Here is an 11,926-nt window from a genome sequence, read left to right as displayed (position 1 = left end):
ATGTTGTTTATTTGTTTGTATGGTAATATTTTGCATGTCGTCATGCTGACTCTAATGTTACCATCAGAGTAACTGTTACAGCTAAGGCTGCATGTTGGTAGTTTTCCTGTTATATGTCATATTCTGAATATTTGACATGTAAAAATACCTACCTGTTGGTGATATTAAATGACACGTTAGGATATCAGTGACTGGTTATATATTTCATGGACTCTTATCCTGTATTTCATTACTGTGCTGTATCTGTGATGAAAGAGTGGTGAGGCGACTCCGAGGCCATTTGAATGCAAAAACTAGTTTGGTTATTTTTGTGTTGAATTTGCATGAATACTGTGTGTGTGTTTGTGTGTGTTTTTCTTTTATCTCTCTCTGTCACTCTGTTTCCCTTCTAAAGTCCAAACCCATGCAGGTTTGGTTAAATAAAACTCTAAATTGCCTTTTGGCTGTTAGGAGAGTGATAGTGTTTGTGTTTTGCAGTCTGTCCAGTGTGCACCCTGCCTCTTTCCCAGTGCATACTGGGATAGGCTCCAGCTCCCTGTGCCCCTGAACTGGATAAGTGTTAGGATAAAAGATGATCAGCAGCACTCTCTACTGGCCACTGCACTGATAATAACTTCAGTGAAAAATAATGTTGTAATTTCAAGCTACAGTTCTTCAGATTCGGTCAATTTGGCCCGAATCCCAAACATTCTGAGCAAAGTGTTATAATATGTGGTGTGTGCAAAGGCAACGACATAGTTTGCATTAGTAAACACTGTTTTGCTGATAACAGACTACGTCAGCATACCCCTACCTCTGTCTTTATGATCCTGTGTCTGTCTGTATTTCTGTTTCTTTTTCTTCCTGTGTGTGTGACAAGTGTAAAAATACATAACTTTAACCTAAATGCTGCTGCACAACACAGAAAGCAGCAGCCTCACTGTCATCGTTGCCACTTTTCCAGCTTGCAAAACATAGAGCAAAACATGTTTGCGCCATAGAGTTCCAGGAATTAATTTATTTGCATCAGTATCAGTGTTTATAATCAGCTCTGCTGTGTCTTGTGTGATGCAAACGCTAGGCTAGGCAAAGCAGAGCAGGTCATCATTCAGCTGTGCATGAGGAAACAACAGCAGCACAGGTAAAAAGAAAATAAAATGATCATTATTATGTTATGTTTAAGTTTGATACAAATATTTTATACCTCATGTATATAATGTTGCATGTGTCGGTGCTATGATATTTTCTAATCCTAATTAATTTTAGTGTTGTTTGCTTTTATTCTTAGAGATTCTGATGTATATTGTTGAGGAGTTTTTTTTTACTGAGCAGTTTAATAATAAGAGTCTTTTCCTACAGAGAATGATTGCCAGAGAGATATCTCTGTATGTTTTGCTTGGCCATCTCCTGACAGGTAAGGAGCAATAATTTGAAGACATAACAGCATTACTAAAAAGAAGTACAGACAAATAGATAAAAATGGAAGAAACACAAAGAGAAAATTAAAAAATAATGAAATTGAAAGGATCCCTTCAGTAATTCAAATAACTAGATTTACAATACCAATACAATTAGAAACTAAAATTTTACATATGACAGGTAGAACATAACAGTGTTTTATATAGTCCCACTCTTCACTAGAACAAATATTTTCAAATATTTCATGTTGCTCTATTTTTTAAAGTATGTAAGTAAGTAAAGAAACTTTAATATAAATATTTTACATGTTTACATTTATCTAATATGTATATTTACAGTATACAGAATGTTGGGGACAGTTTTTATTCAGAAGTACAATGTGTAAGAGCCATGATTGAATGTAGTTAAGAATATATCTTGATATATATATATGAAGGTGTGCGATTGTGTATGTTTTTGGTGTGATCGTGTTGATTATGAAGATAGCAGGTCACATGGACACGGGTATGGATGTTAAGTTCATTTAGGCACCTGTTCATGTTTCATGGTCAGTGTGGAGGGAGGGTGAGCTGCTTCACCCTAACTATTTTCTTTGTCAAAAGTTCCTTATTTATCAGAAGTTGATTTTTTTCTTTTCATAAATAGTTTTTTCAGATCTCAGTGAATTTCTGGTCTCTTTTGTTTCCTGAAAGTCACTACATAATGTTTAAGGTAGCCATGTTAATGAATATATGAATAATGTAGAATTAGTCGATTAGTCACAATTAAAAATATAACAGATTAAAAATATATTAATCGATAATGAATTGATAGTCTAGAAATGGCTGTTTTGTGGATGTGGTTTTTTGAATAAGTAAGCTTAAACTTATAAAATGAAAATGAGGGGGGAAAGTATTGTGTATCTATTAATTAATTATTTTCAACTATTGGTTAAGGAAAATGAACAACATGTACAACCCTAGTTTAAAGATCTAAATTTAAAATGAATGTCAAGTTGCCCATTTTGGATGTTTGACCAGAAACATATGGACAATAGAAAAACAAATACATCTGGTCTTCCTCTTCCTCATTACAGTGTATTCCTATTCTCTGTGATTATGTATGCCTCTTTAGTTCTACACATATATATTTTATTTTTTGTTTGTTCTTTATTTTAGCTGGTGTTGGATCTCTCAGCTGTGTTCCTGCTGAGTGTCTGAAATGTAATATCACCGGACAAACGCAGGCAGGTAAAAAAAAAAAAAAAGAGAGAGAGAGAACTACAACAAACCAAAACCTCTCTTGCTATTTAAAGACTACACATCTAAATGTTGTTTAGCAGATAATGTACTTGAACATTGTGTACCATTAAATAATTGTGAGGTGAGATGTAAAGGAAAACTGCTCTAATATTATTTATACATCTCTGTTTTCCCTATAGGCCGGTGCATCACAAGTTAGTGCCATATTTTCCTTTCATTTGTTTACTTGAAGATACATCATACGAATTTTACATAATGGTACATGAGAAACAGTAGTTGGCTGTGGGATGTGGTAACACAATGGTGGTGGCATTTATATTCTCAGAATAAACCTTACACATTATTATTTTTATATTTAAAAGAACTTTATGAATACCTGGGTTTTGTCAGGTATGCTCTGTTGTATATTAAATGCTGACTGTGACTGTATTGATTCCTTTCCTTTTCCCCCCAAGATACTACATCATCCTGCATAAAAGGTAACCCATAACAGTATCCCTCAGGCCCTCCAGGATTTTGGGGAGTTGTTGCAGCCTAATGCACCTAATTTCACAACAGCTTTTCTAAAAAAAATTGTGATGCATCATGCAATGTTTTTAGGGTTTTTGCAATGAAATAGCAGGAACAAGTAAAACTTGCAAACAAAACAAACAAACAAACACAAAAAATAGTAAATGATAAAACATTGAGTCAGTTCAAGGAGACGTACATATATGAAGTTGCGCAGAGGACTGCTATGATTGGTGAAACTTGCCGGAAGTTACATTAGTGGCTCAAATCTGTGGAAAAGTTGCAGTGATTGCACAAAATTGCAAGGTCATGCAGAATTTACAGGGATTGGCTGAATTTCCGCTGAATGCTGCAATCCCAGCTTCCTGGAGGGACTGATCCTTGTCTGTGGCATTGCTCTGAAATGTGTCAACTACCTGATTACCTAACACTGTCACTGGTTCTTCCCTCTATCTTTTACTCTGCCCATCAGAGTTTGAGGTTTTTATCAACAGCACTGGATCCAAAGCAGAGGAGGGTGATACCATCACTCTAATATGTGTCCATGACATTCCCTTAAACTTGACTCTGAAGTTTGTGTGGATGAAGGACAAAGAAAACATTGCGGAAGGTCAAAATAAAAGCAAGCTGGTTTTGGAAAAAGTCCTCTCACACAATGCAGGCAAATACACCTGCCAAGTGGAGAGCAAATGTGGCAATTACACTTCTATGCCACATGATGTCTCTGTAAACAGTAAGTAGACATCTCCCTGCTCATTTCACACAACCACACACTACCTTTACCATTGTGATGTAGACTGTACTTTTATTTACTTAGAGTAAATACGGCATTTTACAATTTCTGAATTAAAAACAAAAGAGCAGGAACATTTAATGGCTTTTTTAGATATGACTAATGTGTATTGTGTGTTTCTGTGTTTCTGCTGTTGTAACTGTGTCATCATCCAGACAACGGTGTGTTGCTCCTGGTGATCTGTGGTGTGTCTGCTGTGGCCCTGGTCGTGATTTTGGGGTTGGCTATGAAGTTCAAGCTGAAAAGAGACAACGGTAAGAGCCCAGTTCAAGTTACCTCCTAGAAAAGCACTGCTTCTTTCTCAAATACATCTTTTTGAATGTAAATAATTACTAAAATTATACTGTAGCTCCACATGGTATACAAATTATAGTATATTTAAATTACTCGACATTTTGTCAAATATGCGTAGTTATCCTTCTTGCAAAGAGATGATGAGAAGATCAGAAACACTATCAGTAAAATATAAGGCTTCAGCCAGCAGCCAGTTAGTTTAGCATACCACAAAGACTGGAAACAGGGGGAAACACCTCACATGGCTCTGTCCAAAGCTAAAAAAAATCCACCCTCTTCTAAAGATCACTTCTGCATCAGCAGTTAAACTCCAGCAACACTTGTGGTATATGGAACAACTTTATTGTTAGAGCAACATCTGCATCCACGCATGTAAGAGCTGATAGTGCACGTGTGAAGATGGGTTGGGTATACGGTCATGTGGCCTCACAATACAGACATGAGAATTGACACTGACATCTTCTCATCTAACTCTCTACAAGAAAACAAACACACATATTTCAAATGTCAAAGGGCTTCCTTGATGTTTTCATAGTGCTAATCTTAGAATTACAGATTTGACTTCTCTCTGAGTGCGTTACCAATTGTGACACCTCCCCTCTGTCTCCCTCTGCAGCCAAACACAAGGAAAGGATGAAGCAAAGAGCGCAGGCTGAGCAGAGAGGTGGTCCAGCTCCATTCACACCAAGAGAGTCTTAAAACAGAGCCTTCTATCACATTCAGAAATAATGAACACTGATATTCTTTCATATTTTTCTGTCGTTGTATTTGATATAGAAATAAAACTAGAAAAATAGGAAGGAGTAGGAGGAGTAGGTTTTCATAATATGACAATGTCTTAAATAGTCTTATAACTTTCATGCTATGACAAAATGTTGGACACAAATATCAATTAAAAAAAAAAAGATACAGAAATAAAACCTCTGTAATCTCTTCATGTGTGTGATCGGGTGAGGTTACGAGCTTATGTATAGCTGTAGCCAGACCAGGGAGGAGCCATTGTTTAGCACAGCTTTCATGCTAACCACACCCACTGACCAGAAAGCCTGTTCAGTAGAGGAAAAGAGCCTCAAAATGTTTTAATCCAGACACAGGACAGGCGTGCTCAAACTAATCCTGCTGAATGCTCTGCTCACAGGAATGCACACTGCAGACGACCCACACAGCTCGCATGTAATGGATATATGGCATGTTAATGCTATCTGCTCCCGCCCAAGAGAAGCATAGATGTGGGATTTGAGAGTTGATTTATGAACATACAAATAATAAGTTCCCTGATTCAACAACATGATATAATCCTTTAAAGTTTATGTGTTTAAGCTCTGTGGATACTGCCAGGCCTCACGCAGTACGGTGTCTTTGTTTTTCCACATTAACAAGCATTTTCCCCCGTCAGCCATATGGCAAAATGTCTGAACTTTTTTCTATTTTTGTGTGCGAGTGTGTCAGGAAGGACTGTTTATTCAGTTTCTTCCTATAGCAGGTGGCTAAGGGATAATCCAGGTAAAGCCACTGCAAAGTGGAGATGGAGGGATGGACAGAGGAAGGGGGAGGGCGGATGGGGTGGCCTTTGCATGGATGACTAGGGCTAATTCTGGCCTCCTAATCCCAGTCCCATCCACCCTCCCCCTCTTCCTGCTTGCTAACTCCACGGCGACAGTGAGGAGCAATTGACGCCCAGGTAGACATTTACTATCTCATACACGAATAGCACATAACCCACCCAAAATTTACAGAGGAGGAAAAAGAAGGAAAGACAAGAGGCCGCTGGTACCTTTTGGTGACCTGGATAGCTAACACACCTGTGTGAGCCTCACTAGAGAATGTAGCTGCAGTCCTCCAGCCAAGCCACAGGAAACACGCCACCATGGGAGAAGCTCAAAAGGTAAGTGACCTGATCTGGAAGAACACGACTTATAAAACCAAATGTGAATCATTGTTACTTGTTTTATACAGTATAGAACTTGTAACAGGTGGTTATGATTCTGAAAATGTGTACCAGTATGTGTTTTACAGTATTTCTTTTCAGATGCAGCTCTCTGCTGTGATGGTTGGATTATCTAATAGACTTGATAAAAGTAGTGTTGATGTGTTGAGTAGTGATTATATATCTAAATGGAACCTCTGATGCCCTTTGATGTACAGTTAATCACACACTGTAATTCCTATCATCTTGAATCAGATATTTAAAGCTACAGTGCCTCTTTTTCTCGTCTGCAGTGTGTCAGTCTGCGGGTTGTGCAACCTCACTTCAGTCTAATCACATTAAACAACGCACCATTATATGAATGGAGTTCTAATCAACACCGGTGCTTTTCTAAATGAAGCAACAGATTAATTCCTACAGAATGGAGGTGGGAGCTATACTGTAGCTCCAGAGAAGGGGGGCTGGAGATTGCTGATGGGTGGAGCAAGAGGGGCATGCGTGTATGTAAGTGGAGCTTTGACCTCAAATCAGACGGAGGTCAGTGGGATCAGTTTTCAGGTGTAAAGTGTGGCCAAAAACTGGGCTTTTCTTTTTAATTTACCTCTGGATGTTATCTTGGATGTTCCAGACTGTATCAAAGAAACATTGCACCCCCGAGGAAAGGAGAAGAAATTTTCATATAGTAATATTCTGGTTTTCCAATTATATAATCACACGCTTTTGTATTCTAAACCAAAACATTATGAAACTGAAATATTAAATGATAAATGAGCTGTCATAATACAGGTCAGCTTCCACAGAAGAGGAATATATTCTACAAATACTAAAGGATGCTGTGAATGCTGCATTATGGTCTTTCCCTATCCTTACACACCCTGAACACCCATCCCATCATCCTCCTCTACATTGCAGGGCTTACTCTCTGTCATTGAGAAACTGAAGGGGTCCACGGAGCAGGAGGTCAGGATAGTGCTCTTGGGGTTGGACAATGCAGGCAAGACCACCCTGCTGAAGAGCCTTGCCTCCGAGGATGTGAACACCATCACACCAACACAGGTGAGGGGAAGTCATGTAAATCTGTTTTATTTGTACAGCGCCAAATCATAACAGAAGTTATCTCAGGTCACTAATATTATTTACTGAGACCCAATAATTCCCTACCCTAAGCAAGTGCTAGGGTGAGGTTGACGAGAAAAAACAGGTAGAAACTTGAAGCGGATACAGACTCTTTCTCTTTTTTTGGTAAATAAGATGAGTTATATGTTGAAACTCAAACATACCACATCATAACCTTAAGGGAAGTTTCTGTGCGGCATATTCTTCATGGCATATAAATGATGTTTTTGTGTCCATTTTAGTTCTTCTTACCATGCATGCCAGTGACTTTATAATGTCATTACCTGATGTTCATCATTAAGTGAATTTTAGATGGTTGCATCTGTCATAAATATTCTGTCAATGTTTTGTTAACCAACAACTTACAGCTTTTTTAAAGACCAATGCAGTTAGTATGTTGATGGATTTCTCTTGTTTGAGGTCGAGGAGATGAGGTTCTCCAAAGTATATTTCGTATTGTTGTGGTGCTGTGTGGAGCAGCACTATAAGAGGCAGGGGGATTGTATCTAATCTTGTGAGACCAGCTGGGCCGGTGCACGCTCTTGCTCAAAGTAATGGGATTCAGCTGACCTTTGCTTTTCTGACATGCTGTGAAATGAAATGATTGGTCTTATGGTACACATGCTTTGAGTAATAATCAGTAAAATAGTGATGTAAGGATGTCAGATCATCCTGTTCTGCCGTATGTGCAGGAGATTTGCATGCACTCAACACATTTTCTGAGAAGATCCCAATATTGTCTTACCGCCCCCTTTTGACGTGATTATTTGAACTCTAATATGACTGTCTAATACCTGTGCGTTATTCTCACAAGTCATAGAGGCATAGAACAGGCATCTTGCTAGGTCCTGGGTGAGTGCGACGGCTCATCAGACAGCAGGCAGAGAGGATGCAGTGCAGTATGCCATAGCAATAATCACCACAAAGCCAAATCAGACTTGACACATAAACACATAGACTGCACTTGATCCTTCCAGTCTTATCCTCAGATTTGCTCCTCAACTGGCCCTCAGGATAAAGTAGTTATACAACCTCGCCAACGGAAACAGAAAGGAGCTGCGTTATGAAAAACGGTGGTGGATTAACACACTGACCATTTCCTTGTAAACACCCAGAGCACATGTTGCACTCCTGCTGATACGTAACAAGGTTACTATTCGGAGTAACCAAACAGTGATTAATTTAACACACACACCTGTGCTCCAGTACATTGCCGATTAATGAATCGCTTCATAACCATTTGCAAGGCTTTCCAGGTGCTGCGTGCTGGAACTGTGTTAAAGTGAAGGCAGTGATGTGCAGTTCAGTGACTCCAGCTTTGTGTTTCACTCCAGGGCTTCAACATAAAGAGTGTCGCCTCACATGGCATGAAACTTAATGTTTGGGACATTGGAGGACAGAGGAAGATCAGGCCCTTCTGGAAAAAGTACCTGGAAAACACAGACCTGTTGGTGAGTGACTAAACGTAAATATAAATCATTTCAAATTATATTTTCCCCTGGGAGACACTTGCTTTATTTTCTATTTAGATCCTCACTAGCTAAGTGACTGCTAGTCACTCTGAGGTTCACTCAGGTAGCTGCTGAAAATACTCCAGAAAAAGCAGAAGTAATAAATATCCATGACAGTAGACACATAATGTTTATACGGGACAAGATAACACATACTGCGGAAAAGATTAGGGCCACGTATATGTACTTGAGTTTCAAGTTCTTTCAAATCAGAATTTTTATTTTGTTCTCAGAGTTATCGCTTTAAATTCATAACTCAGTTGAATGTTTCAGGCCCCTCTCAGTAGTATTTTATTATTTAAATACAGAATTATGATTTTAAACTCAAAATTATGACTTAAACTAAGAATTATGACTTTAGTCTCAGAATTTTTACTTTATTTACAGAATTATGAATTATAAATTTCTCTCATGTGGCCCTAATCCTCCTCTGTAACATACAGTATGTGCACACACTAAGCACTATAATTGTATTTTGATGAAGTAACTAATTAATCAAACTCTGATGTTTTGGAACGTTTTTGAAAGGCTCGCGACCATATCTTTTATTATCGATTATTACTGACTTTTTGGCTCCTGTACAGGAGCAGCTATACACTAGAAAAGTCAGTGATATTTTCAGGAGTTCACACGCAGACAACAAAACATTGAGGCCAAAAAGAAAAGATTATTTTACCTTTCAGCAAATTTTACTCTCACATATTTGTTCTTTCAGATTTACGTTATTGACAGCGCAGACAAGAAGCGGTTTGAGGAGACGGGACTGGTGAGCTTGACGTCGTCATTTCTGCGCGCAAATACACTCAAGAACAATAGCAAAACTACCTGAAGTTAATTTAACTGTTTGGCTCTTACTCTTTAACAAACACTGTATGTATGCAGGAGCTGTCTGAACTGATTGACGAGGAGAACCTAAAGGGCGTTCCAGTGCTCATCTTTGCCAATAAGCAGGATCTGGCCACAGCGTCACCAGCCAGTGAGATCGCTGAGGGACTCAACCTGCATACGTACAGGGACCGTGAGTGGCAGATCCAGGCCTGCTCAGCTGTGTCTGGGGAGGGAGTTCAGGTCAGACCTAGTCCCATGCTTTGATTTATTGATTTCTCCTCAGACAGGAAACCTAGTTAGCCACATAAAAGTGCTCTCTGCCTTCCTGCTGTATAATATTGTGCTGAAAATCACTCTGAACTGTTTTAATGGAGACTTTATTTCCCTCTGATCATTTTGTGGTATTTTCTGTTCTGTCCTCCAATTGTCTGGACATGTCTATGAAGCTGATTTAGTTTTATTTTCATTTTCCCCGACAGGATGGCATGAACTGGATTTGTAACAACATTGTGAACAAGAAGAAGTGAACCAGCGTCCCGAGCAACACTGACCAGAGTCATTCAAGAGCCAGCATCACATAAGGGATTAAAACATATTTAATTTCCTTTAACATCAACATATGTCACATATGACAGGTCCTGCTCCCCCTCACTGATTTGAATGATAGCTCTGTTTTTACAATTCGTCATTTTTATGAATATTTTGCTAATGTAGCTAATTGAATTGAAAGAATTGGACACTTATTAATCACTGTTGGATGCTAAAAAGAAAATGTATGTTTTTGCTCCCCTTATCCCAAGGATCCGTGTCTGGTGAATTTGTGTGCTTTCTTAAACACTGAGAAAACCAAGCTGAGTGTGTAGCCATGTAGAACTGTTTGTCAGTTAAGTAGGCACCAGTTCAGTGTGAGTGTAAAGTATGTGTTTTGAGGTTTTTGACAATAAAATAACTAGTAATTTCTGCTATTTTGCTTTCTGTTTCAAATCTTACGCAGCCGTCATCAGACAGCAAAATCTCCAAAACGCACAAACAACGACATATTGATGGTCAAAAAATATTCTTAAAAACTGTCAGCGACAAAAGACGTGAGTGTGTCTGTAAATGCCAACGCTTCAAATGAGTGACAACAGGAACAATAACAAAGTGATCCACTCCTGCTCGGCTGTCAACTCGCTTTATTTCCTCAACACCACGACAAGCACTTACATTGTACGATGGGAGAGGGACTAATTGACAAGCAAGAGTGAGAGAGACGAGGAGAGTTTACAATTATACACCCGCATGGCAGAACAAGATATCAAATCTTCAAGGCGCAGCAGCAGAACAAACAGTGCAGGAAATTACACGCAGAGAGGCTGACTAATTTGCAGCAGGGAGACTTTTTCCTCAAAATGTTTGTTTTATATGTTAATTCTAGGACTATTGCGTAGCATGCGGTCCCTCTTGCAGCGAATTTGGAACCTGTCAGGAGCCCTTTTCACAGAGGCAGTTGGCCATATGACATACATCTAATGTCCAGCTGTGAGCACTATGTGTTCTCCCAGCAGAGATACAAATAGTCCACTTTGGGTGAGCAATTTTGAGTAAAAAAAAAAAAAAAGTGCACTAACAAGCAAATTTGCCAAAAAATAGAAATAATATGATATGTTCTTTATTAGACAGTAGCTCTATCCTAATTAGACACTAGTACAAACACGGTGCAGTGGCGTGAACAGTACACTAATAAGACATAACGAGCCGTGCTTTGCATTAAATTAGACAAAATCTAGAAATAATTTGTTCTTTATTTGACAATAGACAACCCTTAATCAGACCCTTAGACTTTATTAGAGGGTAATAAGACACCAAATGCAACAGAACTGTACTGTAAACTAAAAAAAAAAGAAAAAGAAATCACATATCTGCTACTTGAGACACACCTTATTTGATTTGTCCCACACAGTTAGCAGAGTAGCCAAGATTGATGCCTACTTCTACAATCAAATCATATTATCTGTGTGCAGTCTGTGCAGTAGACAAAATATCCCTCTACCTCTATAATTTTGGCAATAGATCTGGTTCACGCGTTGTTTTTAAATAGGGAAGTAGAATATTTGATTTCACTTCAGTTTACAGTATTCAGTTCTGTTGTGACGTGTCCCAAATTATCCTCTAATAAAATCTAATGATGCTCTAAAAAAGTGTCTAATACTGTCTAATTAAGAACATATTATTTCTATTCTAATTTCTTTTTTTTTTTTTTATGTTTTAGGTGCAAATAAAATGCATTTTGCATGTTCAAATATGTACAATTGGTCAACAAATTAGG

The 11,926-nt window shown here is 38.4% G+C and overlaps 2 protein-coding genes across 2 annotated transcripts; both read left to right on the top strand.

Annotated features, from left to right (window-relative positions):
- The first annotated feature begins 1,874 nt into the window (after positions 1–1,874).
- On the top strand, positions 1,875–4,935 carry LOC146326921 (uncharacterized). The gene is made up of 7 exons (XM_084718279.1): positions 1,875–1,902; positions 2,556–2,627; positions 2,819–2,833; positions 3,095–3,118; positions 3,622–3,882; positions 4,098–4,196; positions 4,853–4,935. The coding sequence occupies exons 1-7, from the start codon at positions 1,875–1,877 to the stop codon at positions 4,933–4,935; spliced, it is 582 nt and encodes a 193-aa protein (XP_084574405.1).
- Positions 4,936–5,980: 1,045 nt separating this feature from the next.
- arl3l1 (ADP ribosylation factor like GTPase 3, like 1) lies at positions 5,981–10,583 on the top strand. Its single transcript, XM_084719284.1, has 6 exons — positions 5,981–6,121; positions 7,076–7,219; positions 8,614–8,730; positions 9,506–9,556; positions 9,673–9,858; positions 10,098–10,583. Exons 1-6 carry the CDS (start codon positions 6,104–6,106, stop codon positions 10,143–10,145), a joined length of 564 nt encoding a protein of 187 aa, XP_084575410.1. The 5' UTR covers positions 5,981–6,103; the 3' UTR covers positions 10,146–10,583.
- The last annotated feature ends 1,343 nt before the right edge of the window (positions 10,584–11,926 follow it).

This window comes from Lutjanus erythropterus, chromosome 5 (assembly GCF_056507025.1).
Source record: "Lutjanus erythropterus isolate fLutEry1 chromosome 5, fLutEry1.hap2, whole genome shotgun sequence".
Classification (NCBI taxonomy): Eukaryota; Metazoa; Chordata; class Actinopteri; order Lutjaniformes; family Lutjanidae; genus Lutjanus; species Lutjanus erythropterus.
This window is presented reverse-complemented; position numbering and strand designations above follow the sequence as displayed.

Coding starts and splice junctions, on each gene's coding strand:
- LOC146326921 (XM_084718279.1), top strand. CDS start 1,875: ATGAAGATAGCAGGTCACATGGACACGG. Junction 1,903..2,555: donor AGCAGGTCACATGGACACGG/GTATGGATGTTA, acceptor TCTTTATTTTAG/CTGGTGTTGGATCTCTCAGC. Junction 4,197..4,852: donor CAAGCTGAAAAGAGACAACG/GTAAGAGCCCAG, acceptor CTCCCTCTGCAG/CCAAACACAAGGAAAGGATG.
- arl3l1 (XM_084719284.1), top strand. Junction 7,220..8,613: donor ACACCATCACACCAACACAG/GTGAGGGGAAGT, acceptor GTTTCACTCCAG/GGCTTCAACATAAAGAGTGT. Junction 9,859..10,097: donor TGTCTGGGGAGGGAGTTCAG/GTCAGACCTAGT, acceptor TTTCCCCGACAG/GATGGCATGAACTGGATTTG.